Genomic DNA, 25,486 nt, shown 5'->3' with positions numbered 1-25,486 from the left:
TTATTTCACATTGGTTCATTCTCTTGTCTCAAACTCAGTTAGAGAGTTATTTTCAAGATCTCAGAAGCACATGTACACTACTTGCTATGTTAATGATACTTTGGAACCAACCTATTTTCACAACTTGTTAAACAATATGTATTTATGCACGTATCTCTCGCTCTGGCTACTCTCTGGTATGATCTAATAATTCCAAATTTGATTTCCCTAGCGGTTCTCAGCTAACTTGTTTTGGCCTGGGGCACATGAGAAATAAGAGGCAAGAGCACACAGAAGTGGGGCTACTGTTCCCCTGTGGGCCTGAGGATGGGACTATTTGTGGAGCTATTTCTGTTTCCGTCTGTCACAGCATCCATCAAGGCTAGAGCTGGGGTTCAGCCAGCCTGCATTTGAGGGAGTAATTGGAGCACTGAGGGGGGAAAAAAGGGAAAGAGGTACGATGGACACTGACGATGTTTGTTGGCCTGGCTTCAGGCAAGGATAAAATCAATCAATGTTTATGCAATGCAAGACGTTGTGCAGAGGCAGAGCCGTTTCGTAGAGCTGACATGGAACACCCTGTACTGTTTACATGGCCAGTGGTGGCCTGTTAATTAGCTACGCAGTGTCTACGAGAACCTCTCTGGCTGCTGTCAGTCAGAGCTGCTTCAGAGAGGTAGGCTTAGCCCTCTCATTTCAGCCAAGGCCACACGTTCTACTGGGAATAAGGAGGACTTGGCTCTGCTGCTGATGTTATCATATGGAGAGGATGGGGGATTGAGGAGTAGATGCCATGTGCAAAAATATGTGGGAGGTAGATTGAAGCACGCAAATTAGTCACAGCAGGGGCATGTGGGAGCTCTACTTGTAATGAGAGGTTTTCATCTTAGACTATTATTTCATTCACTGTATTGGCTGTAGTGCCTCAACTGTGTGGGTAGGCAGAGCAAGGGCTTTGAATACATGTTGTTGTAAAATCTATATTTATGAAAACTGAACAAGCCTCTTGTGATCCTCGGTAATGGGTTGAAAACAGACCCTGCATTAAAGCCTACTGTTCCACTCTCCTCACTGAAACCTCATTCACCAATGCTTGCTGCGTTACCATGATGATGACCTGTTTTTTGTCCCATAGAAAGAGAAGGACAACATTTTAGCCGTAGCAGACTAACACTCACATGATATGCACAATAACCCTCAAGGCGAACCTTGAGCATTTGCGCCACAAGAATGAATGAATGAATGGTCTTTATTGTCATTGCTATAGTACAGGTACCAAACAACAACATTTGGGAGGGGTGGCTCCCCTGGTGCTAGGAAAGAAAAAAAAGAAAAAAAAGAAGAAGGGAAAGGAGCTGGTTTACATAAATAAAGGCTATGTACACTATCCACTATACTATACTGTACAGATAAAACGACTAGGGTTGTCATATTGCACATTCATTTAAAGTGTCGCAGTTTGCAGGCTTGAAATGTACACATTTGTGCCTCAGCACTACACCAGATTTTTTCAATCCAGCAGCTGCCATCAATCCGTCCAGACTGTCCAGGGCCCAGAACCTAGGTCTTTGCTGTGTTCAGGGCCTGGATGGCCCTGGGGTAGAAGCTGAGCTTCAGTCTGTTTGTCCTTGCGGCCATGGTCCTGTACCGCCTTTTCGAGGGCAGCCGGGCAAAGTGTTCGTACCCAGGGTGGGTTGGGTCTCTGGAGATCTTGGAGGCCTTCCTGAGGCAGCGTGTGTTTTACAGCTCTTCCAGAGAGGGGAGGGGGGCGCCGGTGATCTTCTGGGCTGTTCTCACGACTCTCTGTAGCGCATTTCTCTCTGCGGTTGTGCAGCTGGAGAACCAGTTGCAGATGCAGTAGGTGAGGATGCTCTCCTAGAGGCCACCAGTATCTCCTGCTTGTTGTGTTCCTTCCTGAGGACTCTCAGGAAGTAGAGCCGCTGTTACAAGCTACATAATACTGTGAAAGGTTGCTCACCCTTTAGGGTTTTAACACAAAACAGACCACCAGGTGTAAAAAAAGAGCGAGCCACAATATTTCGTCTGGAAAGCTGTATAGTATTCAATACGTACTGTAGAGCAAGCATTTTTACTATGGGAGAAAGATGTGCCTTGGTAAATCTCTCTCACCAGGCCAGTATGGTGATCTGTATGGTGAGTATGTGAAAGGTCTCTCTCTCTCTCTCTCTCTCTCTCTCTCTGTGTTTAACCTTCACCTGACCAAGGTCTCTCTCTCTGTATTTCATTTAAATTTGTTCATTTTTGCCATTTAGCAGAAGCATTTAAGACAGTTAAGATGTAGCCTGAAGAGATGGGTCTTCAGTCTACAGCAGAAGATGGGGAGTGATTCTGCAGTTCTGATATAAGTTCTGTTTAACCCTGCGCCTGACCAAGGTCTCCCTCTCTCTGTGTTTAACCCTGCGCCTGACCAAGATTAATGACCAGAGAAGAGCCCCACAGAGAGTGCTTAGTCTGTCTGTGTGTGTGGGACTTGATTGATCATTTGGAAATCAGCAGGCTTTCGTCCTGCTGAAGTTTAACTTGACATGGCCAGAGTGAAAATGTCTAGAAACGTCATCTCACGGCAAATGTTGAGCTGGTGTATCAACCATGTAATTGCCTTTGTTTCAAACATCACCATCATCATTGTCATCATCATATGATATAATGACCTTTTGGAAAAGTTTACCTCATCCATATGACTTCCTGGATGATATTTGGTTCATTAGTGAAATAGCTGGCTGCTTGAGGTGTCCATGACTGTTTTAGAAAAAATGATTCCGCCAGAGGACAGCTAGAACTCACAGTTCAAGCTGTGTCTTATTATATTCTGCTGAAAAGCCAATGTCAAAGGTCATGTCAGGGGAAATAAGAATAGCTTTGACCTGCTCCTGTCAATACCCTCCTATACAAACTGAGGAACATGAACAGGTTCCTCTTTTTTAACCAACCTGTATGCATGGTATCCACGGACAACCCTATTGTCACACAGTATTCAGAACTGGTCCTCCAATCAGAGCTTATCAGAGAAACACAGCATACTCCATAGTTGCTATGCCAGCAAGAGAGTGAAAGCACACAGTATAGAGAGGATCACTAATAACCTTCTCAGGACCTGCCAAGAAGACTACGGCTTTTCCTTCCAGAAGGGCATTCTGCAGAGCACTGTTGCAAGACACAATCTGTGAACACTTCATGTGTTGAACACTACCAAGTGGAAGATCACTCATCTTTGACAGCAAAGAGTTAGACATACCATGTCTGATGTCAGACAGATATCCCTCTATGATTCACAATCTCAAAGGACTGGACTGTTAAATCACTCACAGACTGGATCAGTATCTGGTGTTAGTGTTCAGTTAGTTGACAGTGTCCCCTACATTCCTCAGAGAGGTGCTGGAGCTGGTACCTTTAACCCATTTCTCACACAGGTCAGATGAGTTCAAGAGCACTCTCTTTCAATCCAATAACAGTGAATTACCCTCAAGCTGATACTTGTTATAAACATTTCTAACAGTAACTGAGTCAAATCCATTTAATCTCAATTCTGTTCATGAAATAGATGGAAATTCTATTAATTGTAATATAATTCTAATTATAAGCATTATAGTCAGTGTTTGAATTATTTAATTTGCTTAAAAAATTGTTTGAATAGAATTGTATCTAGAAGAGTAAGATGTTGTGTCCTGAAATACTATAGCAATATGTGTCTTCCTATTGTTTGTGATTGATGAATGAATGAATGAATGAATGAATGAATGAATGAATGAATGAATGAATGATGGAGTCAGTATTGGACTACATAGATGCTTTTACACACACACACACACACACACACACACACACACACACACACACACACACACACACACATGGTCACACATGGTCACACACACAGTGAAACTCATTGACCTGCTGAAGCCCCATCCCCCTCTACGCAGAAGAGAAAGAAATGCAAACTATTCAGCTCCCAGGCTGAACCATCTGTAGCTTTAGGCACTGGTATGAACCTAATGACCCTGACGGGAAGTGGCCTCCAACAATTAGGTTAAAGCAGTGGCAGAAACCCATTCACCGGGGATCAGTTGACAGAGTCATTGGGTTTAGCTGCACTCCTCACATTCACACACCCATACCACCTTACCTAGCTTAGACATGTGTGGTTTAGAAGGTCATTTGTGCCCAGCAGCAAATATATTAAGATTCCGTTGTGTCATGTTTCCTTGCTGTAAAATGTAAAATCCTAATGCAGAACTTTAAACCTGCCTGTATTTTCCAGCTGAATAAATAGAGACCACTGTCAATACAAATATTTCACACAATCTTGTCTTGAAAATGTGTTGCACACAACTGCTAGATCTGTGATTAAAAAAAAAAAAAAAAGGGCTGAAAAAAATTTCCATCTATTGTTGAGTCCTCATCATCCTAACCTGTGCGTTCCTGTGTGAGTGAGTGTAAACTATAGATCTAACAGTTGAGAAATTACGTATAATCTGACTAGATTATCTAATTTTATTGAATGAATGAAAATACCACGCAAAGGGCTTGGTTTATCAAAGATGATCTAAGTTCAACCCAATCATAATGATGATTGATGCACATTTTAATAGGATCCACAGACCATTAGTTATAAACCCTTAAGGAGAACACCAGATTCAAACTTTTATAGGAATGGAACAACATCATCGTAAGACTGCGGAGTATTTCAAGTAAAGTAAGATTTAGTACTACATAAATGGCTGTAATGTTGTGTGTCCTTCAGTGGCCCCGTCTGTGGCTACATAATTAGGACTGCATTGTTTAACCAGGATCCAGCTGGGCTGAGCTCTCCTGGATGCTGGTGGAATTCAGACCTCCTTGCAAGGTTAATGGACCGTGGGGGCAGGGTTGAGCTAAAATTAAGTAAAGGAGCTCCATCCTCACCATGGGATTTATACCCAAAGTCCACAGAAACCCCCATCTCTCCCCCAATGTCTTTAAAATGTTGGCAAATCCATTTGTGCTTGACCTAGTTAATGTTTCTGGAGAGGTGGAGACTGGTAAACACGTGCAACTATTCCTCTCTACAAGACCTGGAATTTTCCACACTTTCCACAACCAGTTCACAGCCCAGGCTGGGCTGGGCATGCTGGTCATGTTAAGGTGAGTGTGAGGAGTTTATTTACAAAGACTCCAGTGTGATGTCCTGCAACAATGTCATGAGACAAGGACTAATTCCCCATCACCCCATCTGCCAAATTCAGCTGAAAATGTTTCATCAAACATTTAAGTTATGAAAAACAAACATCATCTTGTTACTAACACTTACTAATCTAAACAAAACTAAACCATGTACAAAAGCACTACCCTTGGATATGTACTACTGAAATTAATCTTTCTGACATGAGATGATACAAATTCAGAGAGGAAAGATATACTTGTCGTTTTGCATAATCTATTGCATTGAAGAGAGGCATCAAACAAAACAAGTCAAAAACAAATCTCGATCACAAACGAAAAAAGCATGCATAACTGAATAACTTAGGTTACAAAAGTTTCATCTCCCAGATTCCACTCATGTACAAGATCACGTAAGAGAGGGATGTCTGTAGTGTGTGGGCCTGTGAGGTCAGACGTGTGGGAGATGGGGGCAACATGAGAGAAAGAAGCTGAAACAAAGATGGTTAAAGGAAGGAAAGGAGAGAGAGAGAGAGAGAGAGAGAGAGAGAGAGAGAGAGAGAGAGAGAGAGAGAGAGAGAGAGAGAGAGAGAGAGAGAGAGGGTGAGAGAACAAGAACTAGAACGAGAGAGAGAGGGACAGGGAGTGGGGGGTCGGGGAGTGAGAGTGTAGTCACGTGTATCCCAGAATAAGCACATAGCTCCACCAGGGCAGTCTCTGGACACAGCAGCCGAGGCAGAGCAAACCCTCATGTCCCTCAGGTCCCTCATGTTCCCTCCACATGTACTCCAGCTCCAGCAGCCTCACACACACACTGCTCTGACACCTGTCCTCCCCCTCTCCTCCTTATCTAACCATTCCCTCCAGGCTCTCTCTCTCTCTCTCTCTCTCTTGCTCTCTCTCTCTCTCTCTCTCTCTCTCTCTCTCTCTCTCTCTCTCTCTCTCTCTTCTCTTCAAGTGAGTAAGCTCCACAACCAAAACGATCTTATTCTAATGATTTTGTTCTACAACCTCTTCATCACCAGTGGCCTATTTGTCAGTGTGACTGAATTTGGAGAAACATCTCTACATGTACTGTGCAGTGTGTGTGTGTGTGTGTGTGTGTGTGTGTGTGTGTGTGGTTGTGTGTGTGCGTACGTGTGTGTGTGCGTGCGTGTGTGTGTGTGTGTGTGTGTGTGTGTGGTTGTGTGTGTGCGTACGTGTGTGTGTGCGTGTGTGTGTGTGTGTGTGTGTGTGAATATGCTATCATCCATAGATGCCCTAAATGAATGTGACATTTAAAAGCTATTACACGTGGACTCATAGAAACACATGTTGTACATGTCAAATAAGGGAAGCTGAGTTCTAGCGTGTGTCCTAAAGGCTAGTTTCATTGTGTGGGCTCCAATCCTATTTCTATATCAAATCTAACAGGGTTGAGTTTGCAGTAATTGTGCCCTCATTGCTTGCCAGCCCCAGGTGTGGTATAATATTATAACCAAGGGAGGGGTTTCAAACACCCATTCGGGGGATCACCTTTGGTATGGCTTGGGAATATGAGAGACTGTGATGTAGCCATCACATCTGGTTTTGGAAATTGTAAGTATAGTGTTATAAACATGAGCCCTTAGTTCACTTGGATCTGCTCTCCTTCTCCCTGAGCATGCCCTCTTGAGTGTTGCAAGACTATGATTGTCATGTGGGATATCTTATGGTTAAGCCTATTCGATTCGAACTGTTGAACCAGAATGTTTTAAATACTTTTAGGATTAGTGTTGCATCACTGCAGTGTTTTTGTCTCATTCCCATGTTCCCTCCTTGATTGACTGTTTCAGTCTTAATTATCAATGGTTTCATACCACCATTAGGCTATGTTCCCCTCATGAAACAAAAAGGTGGGGTAGTCTTGTTCATTATATTCTGGTCCCCCACATTACATAAGGGAAGAGATATAAGAAAGCAAACTCTGGTCTGGCCCAGCACCACCCATGTCTCAAGGCTGTTACACAGAGAGAGAAAGCTGGAACTGTGCCGGGTACTTTTTTACTTCTAAAGACTGGGATGCGTTCCAAACAAAAGAATTATAGCCCTAATGTGAGCCTCACAAAGTTATGCAAGTGTATGAGTGTAGCAGCCCAATAAGAAGAAAAAAAAGAGAAAGACCTTATGTAAACCCCACGTTTCTGCTTATTTCCCATGTGGAGAGGGGGGGGATACAGGCCTCATACCAGGGCCAGGGCCAGGGATATGTGTTGCCCACAATGACTGCTCTCGCATTCTCTCAGACTGTCACACTCACCGCAAATGAAGACATTTACAGTATATTTTTATCTACAAGATGGAAAGTTGTAGGGGTCTGACTCTTTGTGTGCACCGACTGCCCTCTAATTCAGCTCAAGATGAATGGTGAATGGGTAGGGTGTGGGTGAATGGGTAGGGTGAATGGTGAATGGGTAGGGTGAATGGTGAATGGGTAGGGTGTGGGTGCTAAAGCCTTATGTGTGGTGTCGTGTGGCAGTGGCAGCCTGGCAGTCCCCAGGTCGTTGGAGATATTCTCATGGCCAGGTCTAGTGCTCCTCTCCAACCACGTTCATGTGATACCATACAGTGGGAGGCTGGTGGAGGTAGAGATCGGAGGACAGGCTCATTGTAATGTATGGAATAGAACGAGGAATGGTCTCATGCACAAGTCAAATTTCCGATTTCTACCTCCACCAGCCTCCCCTGATACTGTATGCAGCATGCACAGCTCTGCACCATGTCCTGTTTGTTCCATGGGTTGTGACAAGATTGTGTTGTTTGCATGAAAAATATTGTGTGTAACCCTCAGATACATACACTAATGCCAAGGTTTGTCCATCGGTTGGAAAACAGATGACTTAGTAGGGACAATGTCATGCTGGTATAACATCAGATGTGTCTGTGTTTGTTATGTCACGGGACACGTTCCAATATAAACATGTGCATGCCATTTCCCTGTTTTCAGTAGAGATAGTAAAATGGTGTGCCACAATAATGTGCCTCTAACCCGAACCCTTTGTTGCTCAACCGTTTTGTGAGTTCTAATTTTGACATGGCAGATGCAGACGTTAATAGAGAATTTCAACTATTGGTATTATACCATTTGTATAATGTTCTATTGAAACATTGATCATTTGATCACCATTATGTGTACTCAAAGATGTGAGGTAAAATCGCCATCTCAAATTCAAGTGTTTACCTTATTTAACAATCTACTGTAGCATCTTGAGGACTAAGAGCTGGCACTGAAATGATCTCCTAGTGATTCAATTAGTCGGCTAGCAGAAGGAGAGTGGGCATGTTAACATTGTACCTTGATGTGTTGCCCTGTTGACAGAGACTGGAGGAGTCAAGGTTCAGTCAGCCAATAGATTCGACCAAACTCTGTCTGACTGAGCACACTTTCCTTTCTCCCATAGATCACAACCACTGTTGTCATGTATGACCATGCGGTCCTGATCATTTTCATAGCACAGATGTCACAAACGTCCCGTTGTATTTCAACGGAAGAGAGATTCAGGTTCTTGGTACGAACACAGGTACAGGTACGAACTTCTGCAGAAGCCACAGCAGGTGGTTCCTGTTCTTGTACTGCTGCTTATCAGCATCGCTGTGGAGATAGTATTATACTGCTATCAACTTGATATATATATCCTTTTTTTCATCATCTGAGATCGATGAGATAGATAGATAGACACATCAAAAGCATAATCGCTCAATTAAAACTACACTACCATTACTCTCATGAATAGTTGTGAGACATGTTCTGGTTTTGGAAAAAGACCAAGTGAAAAGCTTGCAGCAGTCAGGCATTGGAGAGCATTGGAGTATGTTATTAGTATGTCATAGCCATAGTAATGAACAGCCCAGTGCAGGAATGATTCATTGTGTGAAGGTAATGCTAGTGGAGAGCTCACAGTCCTCTGCATCCTGTGTAGCCCTCCTCATCGGAGTGTGGAGAGCAGGCTGTAGCAGTTACATAACCCAGTTAAACTATACCCAGTCACATGTAACATTCAGCCCTGCAGATAGATATCACACTGTCGCTTGAGCTGCTCTGGCAGCCTTCCGGACATTGCCACGCATGCACCCACGCATGCACGCACGCGCACACCCACGCGCGCACGCACCCACGCACGCGCACACACATACACACACACACACACACACACACACACACACACACACACACACACACACACACACACAAACACACTCACAGAGGAATCAAAGATTCGATCGTGATTCACTGCCAGACATTCAGCTCTGCCTACATGTGAACTATCTGTGGAAAAACGGTCAGGAAGCCTTCCCTCAGAGTGTAGCATGTGACTGACCAGAGTCTTTAACTGAGAGATTCCACACAAAAACAGGGAGGGAATGTGCTGTACAAACCAGGAAAAAGTGCTACAGGACCAGCCCTTTAAAGTCACAGCACAGGCTTCTTGGAAGGGTGCAGGGCGTCACTTATGCTCAGACTACATAACCCCTAACACCTACCCTAAATGCTATTGGTTGAGCCTTGGCACGTTGCAGTGTGCCCACAGTACATTCACATTAGCAGTCACATTTCTCTGTTCTGTGGGTGGGGTTAACCCAGAGGAACTGACACTTACAGTAACAAAGTGACGCCACCACATGAGGAGGTGGGTAGTGACAGTCAGATTCGTGAGAATTTGATGACACTTCTGGAAGTGTTCATTTTAGAAGATCGAAACCACGAATAGGGCTCATTTGAGAAGCAGACTCACACACACGCACACACACACGCATTTACGCACACACACACACACACACACACACACACACACACACACACCACCAAGTGTGATACTTTAGGGTGAGATCAGACAGAAAAAGTCTGGTTGTTTACATGCATTCTGCTAATGTTTTCCAGATTGTGCTCAGAACAGTTCATATCTCTATACCGCAGCTCATGGCTCACACTTCAACGGATAAGCAATGTTACTAAAGTTCTACAAAAGAGGCTCTGCCTCTGTCTTCAGGGTTGAAAACAAACCCCACTGCCCCTCTCTCTCCTCCCCTGACCCTCTGTGTAATGTGTGAGCCGTGACCGTGAGTGTGGAGTGGTAATATTGTGCTGTACACTCTGGGAACGATGCTCATTGGTGACCTGGAGCAGTGCATGTAGGGTGTGTTATACACACACACACACACACACACACACACACACACACACACACACACAATCCGGTCCTCTCTCGACCCCACAACAGGGACAGGAGAGACAGTGCAGCACAGCCAGAGCTGATAAAGCTGAGTCATCTAAGCAACTCTGAGCGTGGAACAGCTGCTGATGAGGCTAATGACACATGCACACACGCACATGCACAGACGCGCACACACAGACACACAGACACAGACACATGGGCACACACGCACACACGCACACACACACACCCCCCTCATCAGGAGTCTGGGGGTGGTACAGTTGTTGACCAGACGTGTCTGAAATCATTATCCTCATCACAGGGAGAGTTTAGGCTCCATTGAATGCACATCAATACATATCAGCGCGGCTCCCTCCTGAGGGCAAGGTGGAACAACGTCATTCTACAGAGGAATCCACGCCTACATGCGCCCTACCTCTGGAGGGTAGAGGTTAATGATTGTCTCTCTGATCTCCAGAAGAAGTCTATTGAATGCCACTATATGTTACCTTCCTTTTTTATGAACGAGAGTGAGAGACAGAAATCCTACACATACAGTACAGTCCCCATCAGGTTCTGAATCACCAAGACAAGACTCAGAAAATGAGCGTAATTCACAGGGCCACGTTTTGCGTATGACTCATCGCTGCCATGACAGTGGAGATTAATGGCGTGTGTGTGTGTGTGTGTGTGTGTGTGTGTGTGTGAAAAAGGAGTCTGTTATGCTTTATATGAGAACTATTGAGGAAATACAGAGAAGTGTTTCCTCTAAGTGAGCTTCCTCTAAATTAGGAAATGTATTTTGAATTGACACTGAGATGTATTCAGTCGAGAGGCTGAAAATAGACATAACATCAGAACCAGAATCAGAATTGCTTTTATTACATTCAATATACAGGTACGCAAGAGTAAAATTCTTAGGTTATTCAACATTGGCATTGCAGCAAGATACAAAATACAAGATACAACAATAATAGAGTCAATTAAAAAGTAAAGTAAGTAATAATAAAGTAGAATAAAGTAATAAAGTGATGGTAGTCAAACTACAGTGGGCAGTATTATGGCGTTACCCTAAATGAAGATAAGCTGTCTTGTTTAAATGACATTGTTATTTAAATGTATAACAGTGCTTGTGACTGAAGCCATGAATTGGATTGTCAGAGAAACAGTGGAGAAGGTACTGTATGTGTCTTTTTTACAGTTAAGAGCAGCTTGCGGAACTGAAATACCTCCACAATGATGTAAATCAGAGATCTTTTTCTTCCTGTCCTTTGATGTCCTGTGCTTCTTGCTAGCGGGGTGCCTTGGACACAAAAAAAGGGGAAATGAATGCTGCCAGGAAGTACGAGGAAGTGGCTGGTCGTCACAAAGGCTTGGGTCACTGAGGACGTGGGTACGAGGACTCAGACGACAGGAGATGGCTTATGGGATGTTTAAAGTGATGCACTGACCAATAGCAAAAATGGTTACTCTGCATGAGCAGCTCACCCCTTCCCGACAGGGTGTCACCTCCTGGCCATAACTGCCTGCTGAGTTTGCAGTGTGCATTCTTGTGATTGAATGCACAGCAGTGAGAAGTAAACCATCTCTCTCTCTCTTTCTCTCTCATTGTCCAACTGTGGACACAGGGCCACCGCTGCCTGGACCCCTCCTCTTTGTCTCCCGCTCACATTGACAGCAGAACATTAACACACAAGTCACCGTGCACACTACTCTATGATTCTATGATCACTTAGCCACAGCATGCCCTTGGGATCCGCTCTATGAGTGACCATGCAGCAATTAAACCGGCCTTTTATAAATGGGATGGAACATACTCATTAAAGGCAGCGTAAGAGGACGTTCCAAGAAGCCATTCTGCATTTAAAAGCCAGACATGTTTGCACCCGGTTGTTAAAATGTCTGGGTGGTGTCTTTGGCTCAGTATCCAACAGTGCTTTTCACATACTCTCAGTCAGCTCTGCATGCACAGTGTTCTCAGAGGGTTGAACGACAGACAGATTCACAGATAGATAGATAGAGAGAGAGAGAGAGAGAGAGAGAGAGAGAGAGAGAGAGAGAGAGAGAGAGAGAGAGAGAGAGAGAGAGAGAGAGAGAGGAGAAACATTGCGTCCTTGATTCTGTTTGCATTAATTATGATTTTCAATTGAGGGAGGCAGGGAGGAGAGGCTGTTGGTGGGAGTCACCCATGTGCGATCACGTTTTTCTGTGGAGGGGTTTGTGACTCATTGGCTCCAGGCTCAAAATCCTTGTCTGGCCTCTTACCATCTCTCTCTCTCTCTCTCTCTCTCTCTCTCTCTCTCTCTCTCTCTCTCTCTCTCTCTCTCTCTCTCCCTCTCCCTCTTTCTTCTCCACTCTCTCTCTCTCTCTCTCTCTCTCTCTCTCTCTCTCTCTCTCTCTCTCTCTCTCTCTCTCTCTCCAGCAGCTGAACAGAGACTCTGTGAGTCACCAACTGCATCTCCTCACCATCACTGGTTGCCTCAGCTCATAAAACGAAACAAACATGGTGGTGCTAGTGGTCACATTCCACATGTGATACTGCCCTGTTACATTGAGAGGACAATCAAGTCAGTTCAATGTGCTTAGACATCTTGAATCGCTTATTCCCCAGAAAGACATTATAGATGATGCAACATGATTGATGAACAAATGAATAAATAAAGTCCAGTCAAAGGAACTACATATACTTGTGTAAGCTATGAATTAGAATGTTAACAAACGGACTATAACATTTTGCTGTGAAGATTCAAAAGCGACTTTAAATAAATGTTAACCAACTTTTCTGTGAAGATCTTAATTGATTTTAATCTCGCATGCATGGTAGCCTATATAATGGTAATCTACAGTGAAAGTACACATGGTAGTGATACAGTGATGGTCATGATAGTCCGTGCAACTGGATATACTTGAGTCAGGGACTACTGTATGAACAGTTGAGTCACGTTCGTATTCGTACACTTTCATTAATCCTACACCAGGACACTCACACTGCAGCGAGTGCACCTATTCATCCCTCGTCACTGGGTGTGTATAGGCATTTATCTTATAATTGTATATTGCCGAAACTAACTAAACTGATATAAAACGTGGTCACGAAATAGCGGTGTGCCAACGTCATGTGTTCATTTGTTTGAACATAAACTAGGCTATGTAAAGAACAGTGAAGTGGAAGCTGTTAAGATCAAATAAAGTTAAGGCTATGTTAGACTAATGTAGCCCAATGTAAATGGGTTTGACGCACGGGAGACTATAGGCCAAATGAAGCAAAGTCCTCATCTAATGAAAAAAAAAAAAAGAAAGTTGCCGCTGTGAACTAAATCAGCCCTACATTTGGACTTTTTGCCCAGCTGACTAAAACTGATCCGCGTGTCCACGTGTTTGTGTAATTTACATATGATTTGCATATGTAAGCTTGTCTCGCCTATCGGCTGAAGCTGGCTTCTAACGGAAACTCTATTTGTCAGATATGGGCTTTGAAGCACCAATCGGAAAGCCCAGTCTCATTGAGCCCGCCCTCTCAGACACGTTGCCTTGGGAGAAGCAACACGGGGCGCTCAATTGCAGTTCAACTTCACTGAAACCACGTCCCGCACGTCAGCAGCACGCTACCCGAGTGTCCTGGATTTACCGCTGAACAAAGGAGAGTGCGATTCGCTCCATCCTGGTAAGGTAAGCAATGAAATCACGTCCTCTAAAGATGTGTCTTTTTTGTAGTTCTTTATGGATAGATTTGACAGCTTCCCAGAAATATATGATATATGAGCCTACCACAAGAGAGGTATTTTATCTGTTTTGGGCTCTGCGTAAAGATGCTTGCTTGCTTGCTGTCAGGACAGGAGTCTCAATCAACAGGGTGAGAAACTTACAAGGCAACATGAGCTATTGGATACCTTAATTTGATCATAACCGATGTATTAGAGGCTATCAGGCAAATGATTATCAAAGCAGCATAGTCGATGAGCAGCCGATGCGCTCCACACAATAGATCAGTGTATTGACATTGATTGGTCAGGTATGTAGGATACCGATCTCATGAGTATTCTCCTAGTAGGCCTAGAAATGATCAATTCCTTTCTTGTGTTCCCTCCTTTTGAAATAGTCTTACATTTGTAATAGATGTATAGGTGCTCGGCATCCGTAATCAATGGGCCCCACCCCACAGGTGGGCTTGTGGTTATTATTGTTCAAGTCTCACGATTTGACACATTGCCTGCCACATAGCCTACACAATATAATGTGGAAACTATTCAAGTAGAAAAGCCTGAATAAAGAAGCTGATCAAGTTATTTCTGTGTTATCTGCGAGTTTTGCAACTGTTGACATGGTACCCTGATTTTTTTTTTTGGAAGAATCTGAATTAAAATGAATACAATTTAGAATTTGGTCTGCCCTATATGAAATATATTAATTAAGCAATTTCTAGTTAAGCGGCTCATGCTATTATACAATCGTTCATGGTGACCTGTCATAAAAGTTGTGGTTTCTGGAGCTATAGATTTTCTTATTTACATCTTTTAGGTCTATATAACAACTTAATATATCAAATTGCTATAGCAACTGTTGCCTAATTCACATCACATGCACGCTGTTCCTGTATTAGTCCAAACGATCTGTGAAATAGAACATGTGTGGGCTGTTTTGATGAGCAGATCTTGCTATGAGGATCAGCAGAGGATATGACAAGTTATTTTCCAAAACATTGTAAATGGCTGTGACATTTAGTAATTTACTGCACAAACATAGTGTGGAGCTGGAAAACACAACTAGCTTTTCCCCCCAGATGTATTTTTCTACAGGTAAATCTAATCGACTAATTGTCCCTTTTCTTCATAGTAGACCTACTTGTGCTGTAATAAGAGGCATGGAAACGGTCAATCAAAAATAGTAGCCTAGATAGATTGATCTGATTGATTGCAAGACACTGTGCAGGTATATTGTACATGTGACTTCTATTTTTAGATATGTTCATGTGGTGCATCACTCAATCACTGCATCATGGCTTCTCTCATAGTCAAATCAGGACAAAAAGCCCTCCACCCTCTTGCATAACAATGAGAGCAGCCTGTGGTGCACATAGACAACGAGCTCAGGAGCCACCTCACTCCTTGCTGAGTTTCTGTAATATCTGGTTTAATATCTGGTTTATATATATATATCTGTAATATCTGGTTTATATATATATATCTGTAATATCTGGTTTTACACAAAGAAACTTGCTAGTCATTTTAGATCGATTTATCTTAACGTGCCAAGTATTTCTTTTCATCGGACCACAACTCAATTATGCAATAGTGGAACCGATTCAGTTTAAGGTCTCCCTAGACTCATGAACAGTATGGTCTTGAATGGTTCTGAATAGCCATGTGGCTACTGCTTGTGTTATCTCTTGTTTGATGAGAGATAACAACTGTTACTTCTGGAGGTGAAAATTGGGCTTGCTGTAGAAGAAAGGAGCAGGAGCACAATAAAGAAGGTTCCTGTCTAAAGACAATGGCTAATGTTGGCTAGTGTCTGGTGGTGGTCGTCATGGTCGCAGACTCCCTGTCACTTTGATTAAACAAACACAATATGTGTGAATGAGCAAGGTGGGTCCACAAGAGTAGAAAAGAAATGTTGGTGTGCACCACTATTGATACAGAGTCACCATGACATGCAAAAACCAGTTTCTGCTGTTGTAGTGAATTGGGCAGAAGGATGAGATGTAAATGTCTGTATCAAACCATTGAATGAATCTCTGAACTCCAAATTGGTCAGATTATTGGGAGTGCTTCATTTTGCATTCAGCCAGAGGATTCAGTCCATAGATGGAGTTTTGACCTACTGCTCTCAAGATGAGCAACGGACCATAATGCAAAGATCATTACTTTGTTCTACTGGAGCCACAGTGTTGTCCTGAGTGTGAATGTGAAGTGTGTTGGATTCGATTGACTCGCTGTCGATGTGTGTATTGACGCAGGTGTTGTGATTGGCCTGGTCTGGTCTGCTGATCTAAATACAGTGGGGACATTTGACTGAGACCCGCTTGCTCAAGAACTTAACGTTCTGTCTTTGCTAATAAGGTTCCACTGACATGGTCAATGACAAAAACAAGACAATGTGACAGTTGCAACAATGCATTGTTGTAGTGTCTGATCCAATGATCCATGCAGCCTGACTTCATAGTAACACTGGTGTTCTCTCTGGCAGGTCAGTGATGGTCAGTGCTGGTTAGAGAGCCTGCGGCCGAGGATGTCTTCAGCTTCAGATTCGGACAATTCCATTGACTGGCTGGCCAGTGACGATGAGGACAATGAGAGTGAGCGGGAACCTGACAGCGCTAGAACACCATTACAGCAGCAGCCCCCTTCGTCCCACACCCACCTGGGTGACTCCGACAGCAGCTGCTGCAGCAGCCAGCTGAAGGACGAGGGCAGTAGCTGGGGTGGGATTAGCAACGACCCCAGCCGGGGCTCTCCCTCCAGCTGTACAGAGACATGGGACAGCCACGCCAGTGGACTGTGTCACTCAGGACGGTCGGAGAGGTCAAAGGGCAAAAGGACCCAGCAAGCACAGAAGAGGCCTCACAGCTCCCTGGCAACGGAGCATAGGGAACGACAACGGCAGCTCGTCATGTCCAGCCAATCAGAGAAAGACCGTGTTTTTACTAACAAGGTCAGGCTCTCTCGGTGACTCATGTGTTGATCTAGATCAGGGCCATGAGAATAACAGTGTCAGCGTAGAGTGAAGATGACCTTTCACCCAGATCAGCTTCTCTGTCTGTTGTTGAATGTCCAGAGGCACTTCAAGCGTAACATTTCCAGTAAGACTCGTCCCTCACGGAGCCCAGAATTAGTCAGCAGCTTCAGAGAATCAGTGACAGATTTATGGGGAGTCGAAAAAAAAGGGGGAACGTTTAGTGTGTGCTAGCCTGTGACTAAGTACGTAAAACATTTAAAGCTGTAGGTTGTCAGGGAAATATTCAATTGCAAATAGCTTCACTAGAATGAGTGATGAGTTTTCACAGGTAAAAAAAACCCCCAAAACATGCTGATCGAATGTGTTTTTTTTCTCTGTCTTCAGTGTATGGAGTTGCAATGCTACATTCACCCACTGTCGGCAATCTTGAATGGGCTTCGTTCAGGGAGATACAGAGAACGTAAGTACGCACCGAATTGAACCCTTTTTACACTTGGCTTCTCTTTTTTGGGAACCCTTTTTACACTATGAACATATTTCAGTAGGTACAGTACAGGACTCTTTCCCCGAGACATGAACTCTCTTAGTCTTTATAGGTGAAATGATGTATGATCTGTCTCACTGAGAGAAAAAGAGACAGCGTGCCATTCTCTTAGAAATATGTAGTCCTGAGACTGAGTCCAGCTGTCTGAAATGCATATTGTTTGCTGTAAGGCTATCAACTTACCACCAGTTCTTTCCTTTGTGTGCTGCGCCTCTCCATCTATTATACTAGAGCCCGCTTCACTGTGCAGAGCTAACCACACTGATTCAATATGCTCAAGGGTGTCAGATGAGTGACTGTTTGAAACGCACAACAAAGCGCAAAAGGGATACATCCCTGAAAGTGGTCGGGAGAAAATACAACTTATTTCCACATCCGCACTTCAAATAGGCCGGTAAACATACAGCTGATTGAAGAGGGCACAGTGTCAGTTGTAACTTGGACCCTGGTTAGCGTGGCAGCTGCTGTTGTAACATGGTCAGAAATGCATTGGCAGGATGCCAATATATATGGCTCTATGAAGTCAGCGACACCATGTTCCGGCAGGCCTGAAAGTGCTTAGTCTGGCATCTCTGTCAAACCCAAGGCCTGGTGTGACCCCCAAACTTCCTGGCTACAGAGACAGCCATTCTGCTTCCCCATACACATCACAGGAACCCATCTGCTCTGCACACTCATGCCCGCTGTCAAGACAATGCCATGCAGCTCACGGTTGAACTGAACTCCCCTCTTCCTTATACAGGACTCAGCAGTTTCCAAGAGAGTGTGGCTATGGACCGGATCCAGAGAATCATGGGCGTCCTACAGAATCCCTGTATCGGGTAAGTGTCCTCAGTTAGTCCTACTGGTGGCCCCTAAAGTGTGTGTGTGTGTGTGTGTGTGTGTGTGTGTGTGTGTGCCAGATGCAGCCTCACTATCCTGACTAGTCATAATAGTGACTATTCTCGGTTCATGACTGCGATGCTAGATTTCCGTGTGTGCGTAAGCCCCGGTGCCGATCTCTCAGCTGGACTCCTGCTTCTCAGGGTCTAAGCGGACACAGACATGACTCAGACACATGGCTCCCAGCATGGGGCACAGCAAGGGTCTGCTACCTCGACACACCCTGGTTCTATTTACTGCACACTGCATTAAGATGGACTCTTCCAGGACAGGTCATTAAAAATGTATTGATCCTTCTGGGAATAACCCAATCGTGTCCTGATTGATTAGCTTCCCTTCAGCCAGACAGTGTAATGGGTTAGGACTTCACCCGTCCTTCTTCACGGCCCTTCATGCCCACAAGTGAGTTCGGCAAAAGAACGAGATTCACATGACGACGACGTTCATATCGTTTGTTAATTGTACCAGATTCTGCTTCATACATACCGTAAACGGTCATTATCTGGCATCGCTGTGGTTTACCGTAAACCTTCTAGCACTGTACTTTTTATTTTATTTTTGTATCACTATCATTAGTGGTAGTAAATACTAGCGGGGTAGTAGTGCGGTAACCAAGGACAGTGGAAGAGGAAAAGCATATGTATCCAGGTACACTGGGCTTGGCCCAGGTCCTGGACTGTGTCTGCCAGAGGCCAATAAAAAGCTTTTAACAACCACCTGCTCCTGACATGTGTGAGACAAAGAGTGGGTGTGGCAACCTCCCCAAAGTCCATCCAGGCGAAGGGGGTGGGGGGCGGATTGCCCCTCCCTCTATCCGTCCCATCCTGCCAGCTGGCAGCCCCCCGTGGCGACACAATGGTGGATGGGATCAAAGTGACTTCTTTAGCAGTCACTGCCGTGGATAATCTTATCACATAAATGTAACATGCCCCAAACGGGGGCACAGCAGGTAGGCCCTGGTCACGTGACCCCAGGCTAATCCCCCCACCAGCCATCTGGTTTGGGCCGGTGGGAGTTGGCTGGCTAACAGGCGCTGGTTGCTGCTGAAGGCCCAGCTCTAATGTGTGTGTGAGGAGAGCTGCGTCACCCCGTGTTAGAGAAACAATTTATTTTAGCTCTGACATGGGCCGCTGGAGCCCACTGCGAGGCTTAGGGGTTTATTTTTAGAGGTGAGGAAGAACTGTTGCGCACCAGGCCACGTGTCGGCACGAAACATGTGTGAAATCAAGCTCGGAAATGTTCCTATCACATGATTCTCGTGTCGGTGTGTGTGTGAGAGGGAGAGAGAGAGAGAGTGAGTGAGTGAGAGAGTGAGTGAGTGAGTGAGGGGAGTGTGTCTGCAAGTCTGTGGCGTTGATAAAGAGATAAGATTGCAGAGTGAAAGTTAACACGACATTTCACATGTTATGCTGATGTAACCCACTGATCAGTGTTAACCGTCCTCTAACCAAGCTCCTTCCTCTGTCTTATAGGGAGCGATACATCAACATCATTCTTAAAATGGAGGAAATGCTTAAGAGCTGGTTCCCCAATGTAAAACCCGGAGACCAACACACTGTCACGCTGACAGAGGAAACCGCCCCCTCCAAGAAACCGAAGGTAAGATGGCTTATTGTGATATAAGAGGTCCTGGGTGAGCTGTCACGAACATGTGTAGGTTGAATACAGCCAGGCAGTGGAGGAGGGACCAAATTACCCATTATTCTGTAATCACACAGCCTTAGAGTTCTGGAACAGGGAGGAGGGGATTAAGATCTATTTTGAAAAGTTGTGAGGAATTAAGCTCATCTCATGTTCTCTAAGAACCATGACGGTGAAGAAAAGGTAATTTTGGAAGATTGTTGCTGAAGGGGTAAGGAAAGGTCAGCAGACACATGAGAGGATCAGGGAGCGTTCCTCACCCTTTCTTTTGTTGAGGATTTATCTCTGCGGCCAATCCTTTTTGTGGCTTTGACGTTACCCCTAATGATGAGAGGGGGAGGTATTCCATTAAAGCGCTGACGTCTGCTAAAGCCTTTGCCGATCGTATCGTTTTAGCGCTATCTAGGACTTTATTTGTTTAGGTAATTCCGTTCCTGTGAATGCGTCATGAATAGCGATGACACTGATGAAGTAACCCGCCGTCTCCGTTCTCCACAGTTGTCTCCAGCCACTACAGCTCTGTCCGGTGTGAACCTCCTCACCGCCAACGCTCCTCTTCCTCCTCCTCCTCCTTCTCCTGCGGGCGCCAAAGCCGCGAGAGTCGGCGACCTCGCGCCCCAGGGAGCCTACGCCTCCGCTACCAACCTGAAGTGGCTCCACCCCTCCCCCGTCTGCTTCCCCGTAGCAGAGCAGGCCCAGGGGGGTCCCAGGCACCTGCCGCAGCCCCTCAGAGACAGAGCGCTAACGCAGGACAACGCCGTGTCCTCCAGCACAGACACCCGCGCTAAGACAGACTCTGCGCCCAGGCGAGCGCCCCCGGGCAAGATCAACGCCCCCTGTCTGGAGAGACTGCTCAGGTCCACAGAAAGCATCATCACCCCGAAAGACGCAGGGGGGGTGACGGGCAGCAGCTGGTCCTAGTCCAGAGGGAGGGGCTGTGTGCCCAGCCCAGCTCAGCCCTGCCATGTCATGCCCACCCCAGCCTGAAGCCAGTCCGCTCACTCAGCCCATTCCAGCCTTCAGGAGAGACGAGAAGCGCTCACAAGGGACAGGACAGATTCCATTTCACATGGAAAGGGGGAGGGGAGGGGGTATCAGTGAACATGAAATTTGTGTGCAAAAGAGTGTCCTCATCTGACTGACGCTGTCTGCTTTGGTTCCCTTTGTTGAGTTCATCTTTTTGGGGGGGGGTTGTACCTTGGAATTGCGTGCATGAGATGGAGAGTGAGTGGAAAGGATGACATTCACAGATTAGGAGATCTACAGAGATATGCTTTGTTAGTGATGTCTCAGCTGAATTTGTTCCTTCTGTGGCTTTGAGTTGCATTGCAGCATGCCTGTGAAACAACCATTGCATTAGAAAGGGAAGAGAACTAATGGGTGTTGGGAACACTTAAGATATTCAGATGTGTCTGTGATCTCCAAGTAGTTGTGGTGAATAATGTGGGTTGAATGTGAATTTTTCTTTCATCCACTCTTAAGTTTATTGATGTGACTGTTACTTCATTTGTATTCTTATAAATAAGTCTGGTACAACGGTTCTACCTCAACTTGGGCACCTTGTCAACGTTAGTGTGTTAGGAATATGAACGCTACAACACACAAAAAGAGCGGACGCCTCGCAGTGAGCCAAATAGCCTGTGACGGTGAGGTCCTGAGTACGAGTTGTTCTTCTTGTACAAACAGAGGATCCTCTCTCTCCGCACGGAAGCTCCCGCGGCCTGACTGGTGCCATTGTAAAGAATGTGAACTGCAGATTTCTTTTGAGTCTCCCAGTAGAAGGCAAGCAGTGCCTGTAAAGTCGATGTCAAGCTGTGCCTGTAAGCTGGTTTAAAGAGAGAGAACCATCCAGAATACCTGAACCTCTGAAGGATGTACAAATCAGGAATTCTCAATCTCATGCCATTTCCTGTATCAAAGTAAATTATTCAGTCTTGCCAATTACTTTTCTGACTGTGGTAAAATAGGACGACACTGTTTCTGTTGCCACAGAGCTGGGCAGTATGTGAGACCAGCAGAGAGGGACATGGGTATTTCTGTGTAAATGTTTCAAAAAGGTTGTTAATTTACCCTGAAAAGTGGCCTTTATAGTGTGATATTTTATACTTTCAAAAAATAAATGTGGTTATATTTGTTTGGCGTAAAACTACTTTTTTCATTATCTTTCTTTCCGCACTTAAAAATCAGTCCCTCATCACACACAATTTACGGTACATAAATGCACTATCAATTGTAGACTTATACTGTAATTATAATCAGGACAACTGTCATTCATGACTATGGGTATATTTAGGGTATCCATGGGTTGGTAACTCACTGATATGAATGAATATCCTTCAGTGATTTAGAAATCATCAATTTGAATATAACCCTTTCTAGTTGTACTGAATAGGTTACACAGGCCTGCAGAGAAAAATACTGAACACCACAATCTAAAACGACATCCTTAAAAGGAATAGGAAATATTAAATCACAAGTTAAACCAAAAAGAAGAACCCATTACCTATCAAGGAAAAGAACATAGTATTCTATTCAAAGAAGCGGTCTCAATGATTTATACTCAAGGAGTTCAGCGAATACGAGGGTTAGAAGAGGGGAACACCCAGATGAGAACCACATCCTGTGGGAAGAGAAAGAGCACTGTGTGTTTTACTCTACAGCGTTTAATTCACTGCTACGTCTTTCCTGTATAGAACTAAATGAAAAATCCACTGTGAACAGGTCACAATGAACCTTGAAGTATCACGTCTCATTGCTGTTGTTTCACAGAAAGGGAAAGTGTTCTTTAGAAAGGGAAGTTCTTGGTATTGGGGTTGAAGAACATTTGACTGGTCATCTTGCCCTCCCCTGCTGTTCTACTTCAATTTCAGAGTGGCTGTTTGTCGTCAATTAATCAAAAGTGCAGAGCGTCCTGATCAGTGCGATAGGGAGGATCAGGGTTATGATGTTCTTCAACAGGTTATGGAGATTTCCAGAAGGGAGAGTATTTTCAATGCAACTCCAAAGTCTTCAAGTGAGTGCACTGTAACTTCTCTTCAACCTCACTGCTGCCATCTATAGGCGAGAGAGTCACCATACGGTCTACTCATCCTTTTAGTCTCCCATAGCCTTAACTGATGCTTAACTCAACAGATAATTTCAGCCCATATTATACATGTCACCACCAGCTTATTGTGATTCTATGCTATATGCTATTCTATAACAGAATTCCATACAGATGAATAGTCTTCAGAGCTTCATTGGGGGAGACGGGCATTGTGTGATATCCAATGCTATCTGACAAGGCTTAATGCAGGCAGACAATTAAAAAAGTAATGTAGTGACAGTATAAGCCCACCACTGTTTGATTGTTCCCCTCCTGGCATCACACGGTGGTCACGCGTTCCTGTTCCACATCACAGGAAGCGGCCAGTGGGAGGCAGAGGGGTCTGCTCCGTCCTACTCCAAACTGCATTGTTTCAGCACTGCTTGTGTCAGATTTCATCTGGGAGAGCCAGGGCAGCAGCAGACGGCACTCACGTGCGTGGAGGGACTGGCTCCCCTTGGCACTGCTTCTGCCTCCCAGTATCCTACCAAAGGGAAGTTCTCTTGAATGATAGGAAAAGCTGCATCAACAAAAGGTCACCTCCTATGAGGATTCTATGAGGGAGTTTGAGAAAATCCTAACATTGATGCAGTGATAGCTGCTATAGGATGTGATGTTAACAGAGACAAGGTGGCTCACCCATCTCAACTCAAAATGACCCGATTAAAGGTTCACCCAAAATAACAAGTTAAAATATTATGTTTTATATGTGGGACAGAGTTCATCAACAAGTCATAGCCAGCTTTTTTCCACCTGTATGAGAAGTGGTCAGGTGCACTTGTACACAATATGATATCAGTATATATTTTGTTGCCAGCAATTATCAATGACTTTGTGTACTAGTTCTCTGTGAAGCACTCTAGAGTAAATTTCGCAGAATGCATTAACGAAGGTCTTTGAAAAGTAGTCATGTTGCGCTTGCCTTTTAAAATGCCTTGCCTTGTTCGTTGGAGGATATGCTTAAAGCAAATGACCATTCTCACAGCTCTTTGTCCCGGTAGTGTGTGGGTGAGAATGGGACAGAGAGAGGTCCATAGCTCCAGTTCCTTCATACCAAAGAGCCAGAATTAATCATAAAAAGAGCCTCTTTCTCTTTCTCACCCTTTCATTGTGAATAGGCTTTGATTTGTCCTCAAGCTGAAACTACTAGGCCTTAATGAGCCTGGTGAAGGAGAGAGAGAGAGAGAGAGAGAGAGAGAGAGAGAGAGAGAGAGAGAGAGAGAGAGAGAGAGAGAGAGTTGTTCTTAAACCTGAGTTTATGCTGTATGACTCACTTCATTGACAGATCTATTGAACAGGCAACCCCCCCCCCCCCCTCTCTCTCTCTCTACAGACAGTATCATCCGAATCACCTGAATTGCATATATACTTTACAGCTACGGTATAGCTTTCATTATTGATGTACTGATACAGCAGACCCATTAGAGCATTAGTTGCCATGTGATCAAAATGCCAAGGGTCATTATGTTTTTACCTCAGTCTCTTGAGACAATGGAGATCAGTAAGCAGAGGACCATGTCTTGGAGCATCACAATTATCTCATGGTAGATGAAAGCAAGACTGCAACAAGCACTCTGCAACAAGGATACATTGTACTGAACATTTCTTGAAAACCTTTACCTTAGCTGGCCTGGTACAGATAAGATTGTCACACATTCTGAATGTCATGCCGACATAGTTGCACATTTTCACATTATGTTATTAAGAATTCTACCTTTGATTCATTCACACCACACAGTGGTAATGGTCTCATTTGTCACAGAGGACTGCATTGGGCACCTCTAATTGAGAGACCAGTGTTCAGAAATAACCCGTCTCTCCTAGCAACGGGTCTGGGTCGTTGTCGCAATCCCGCCATACCTCTTCCAACAAAAAGGTAGGAATCCTGCGGCTGCTTGCTGTTGGCAAGTTCCTTATTATAGGTCCAAAAATCTGAGTGTTAAATGCAAAAACGTATTAGTCTTGAGTCATTACAATGATTTTCTCTCACCAACATGTGTAGCTTACATAGGCCATGGAGACACTTATACTTTACACATAAACCAGTAGCACAGTCTCATATCAGTGTTGTGACCAATGTGTTATTTAACATAGGTGTATGAGTCAACCTGGAGGTCACCCATTGATTGTGCCTGTCTGGTCCTTGCTGATATGCTAATCACCCAATGGTCTGTAGACCAAGTAACGATCCCACGGCAGGAAAATGGTCACTAAGAACAGTGATCTATATATTGAAGCGGTAGAGGAAGAGTCAAATCGGTCTAGAGATATTGACTTCACAGTGTCCAATAGGTCATCATTGGCACCTTAGGAGGAGGAGAACTCTGTTCAAAGCACATTTCATGTGCTTAA

General features: G+C 44.5%; 1 protein-coding gene across 2 annotated transcripts; it reads left to right on the top strand.

Moving 5' to 3' along the window:
- The first annotated feature begins 13,880 nt into the window (after positions 1–13,880).
- On the top strand, positions 13,881–22,183 carry ciartb (circadian associated repressor of transcription b). Of its 2 annotated transcripts, none has more exons than XM_080539003.1 (6): positions 13,881–13,971; positions 16,494–16,958; positions 17,367–17,442; positions 18,269–18,347; positions 19,881–20,007; positions 20,548–22,183. In XM_080539003.1, exons 2-6 carry the CDS (start codon positions 16,536–16,538, stop codon positions 20,968–20,970), a joined length of 1,128 nt encoding a protein of 375 aa, XP_080395129.1. In that variant the 5' UTR covers positions 13,881–13,971; positions 16,494–16,535; the 3' UTR covers positions 20,971–22,183. The 2 variants fall into 2 exon arrangements, with proteins under 2 accessions (XP_080395129.1, XP_080395128.1); XM_080539002.1 differs by having other exon boundaries at positions 13,890–13,976.
- Positions 22,184–25,486: the final 3,303 nt, after the last annotated feature.

This window comes from Nansenia antarctica (genome assembly GCF_963989245.1).
Source record: "Nansenia antarctica genome assembly, chromosome: 9".
Lineage (NCBI taxonomy): Eukaryota > Metazoa > Chordata > Actinopteri > Argentiniformes > Microstomatidae > Nansenia > Nansenia antarctica.
This window is presented reverse-complemented; position numbering and strand designations above follow the sequence as displayed.

What these genes read in the sequence shown, in the direction of transcription:
- ciartb (XM_080539003.1), top strand. Translation starts at nt 16,536, where the DNA reads ATGTCTTCAGCTTCAGATTCGGACAATTCCATTGACTGGCTGGCCAGT. An exon ending in TTCAGGGAGATACAGAGAAC is followed by an intron (nt 17,443 to 18,268) that starts GTAAGTACGCAC and finishes TTCCTTATACAG; the next exon opens with GACTCAGCAGTTTCCAAGAG. An exon ending in CTACAGAATCCCTGTATCGG is followed by an intron (nt 18,348 to 19,880) that starts GTAAGTGTCCTC and finishes TCTGTCTTATAG; the next exon opens with GGAGCGATACATCAACATCA.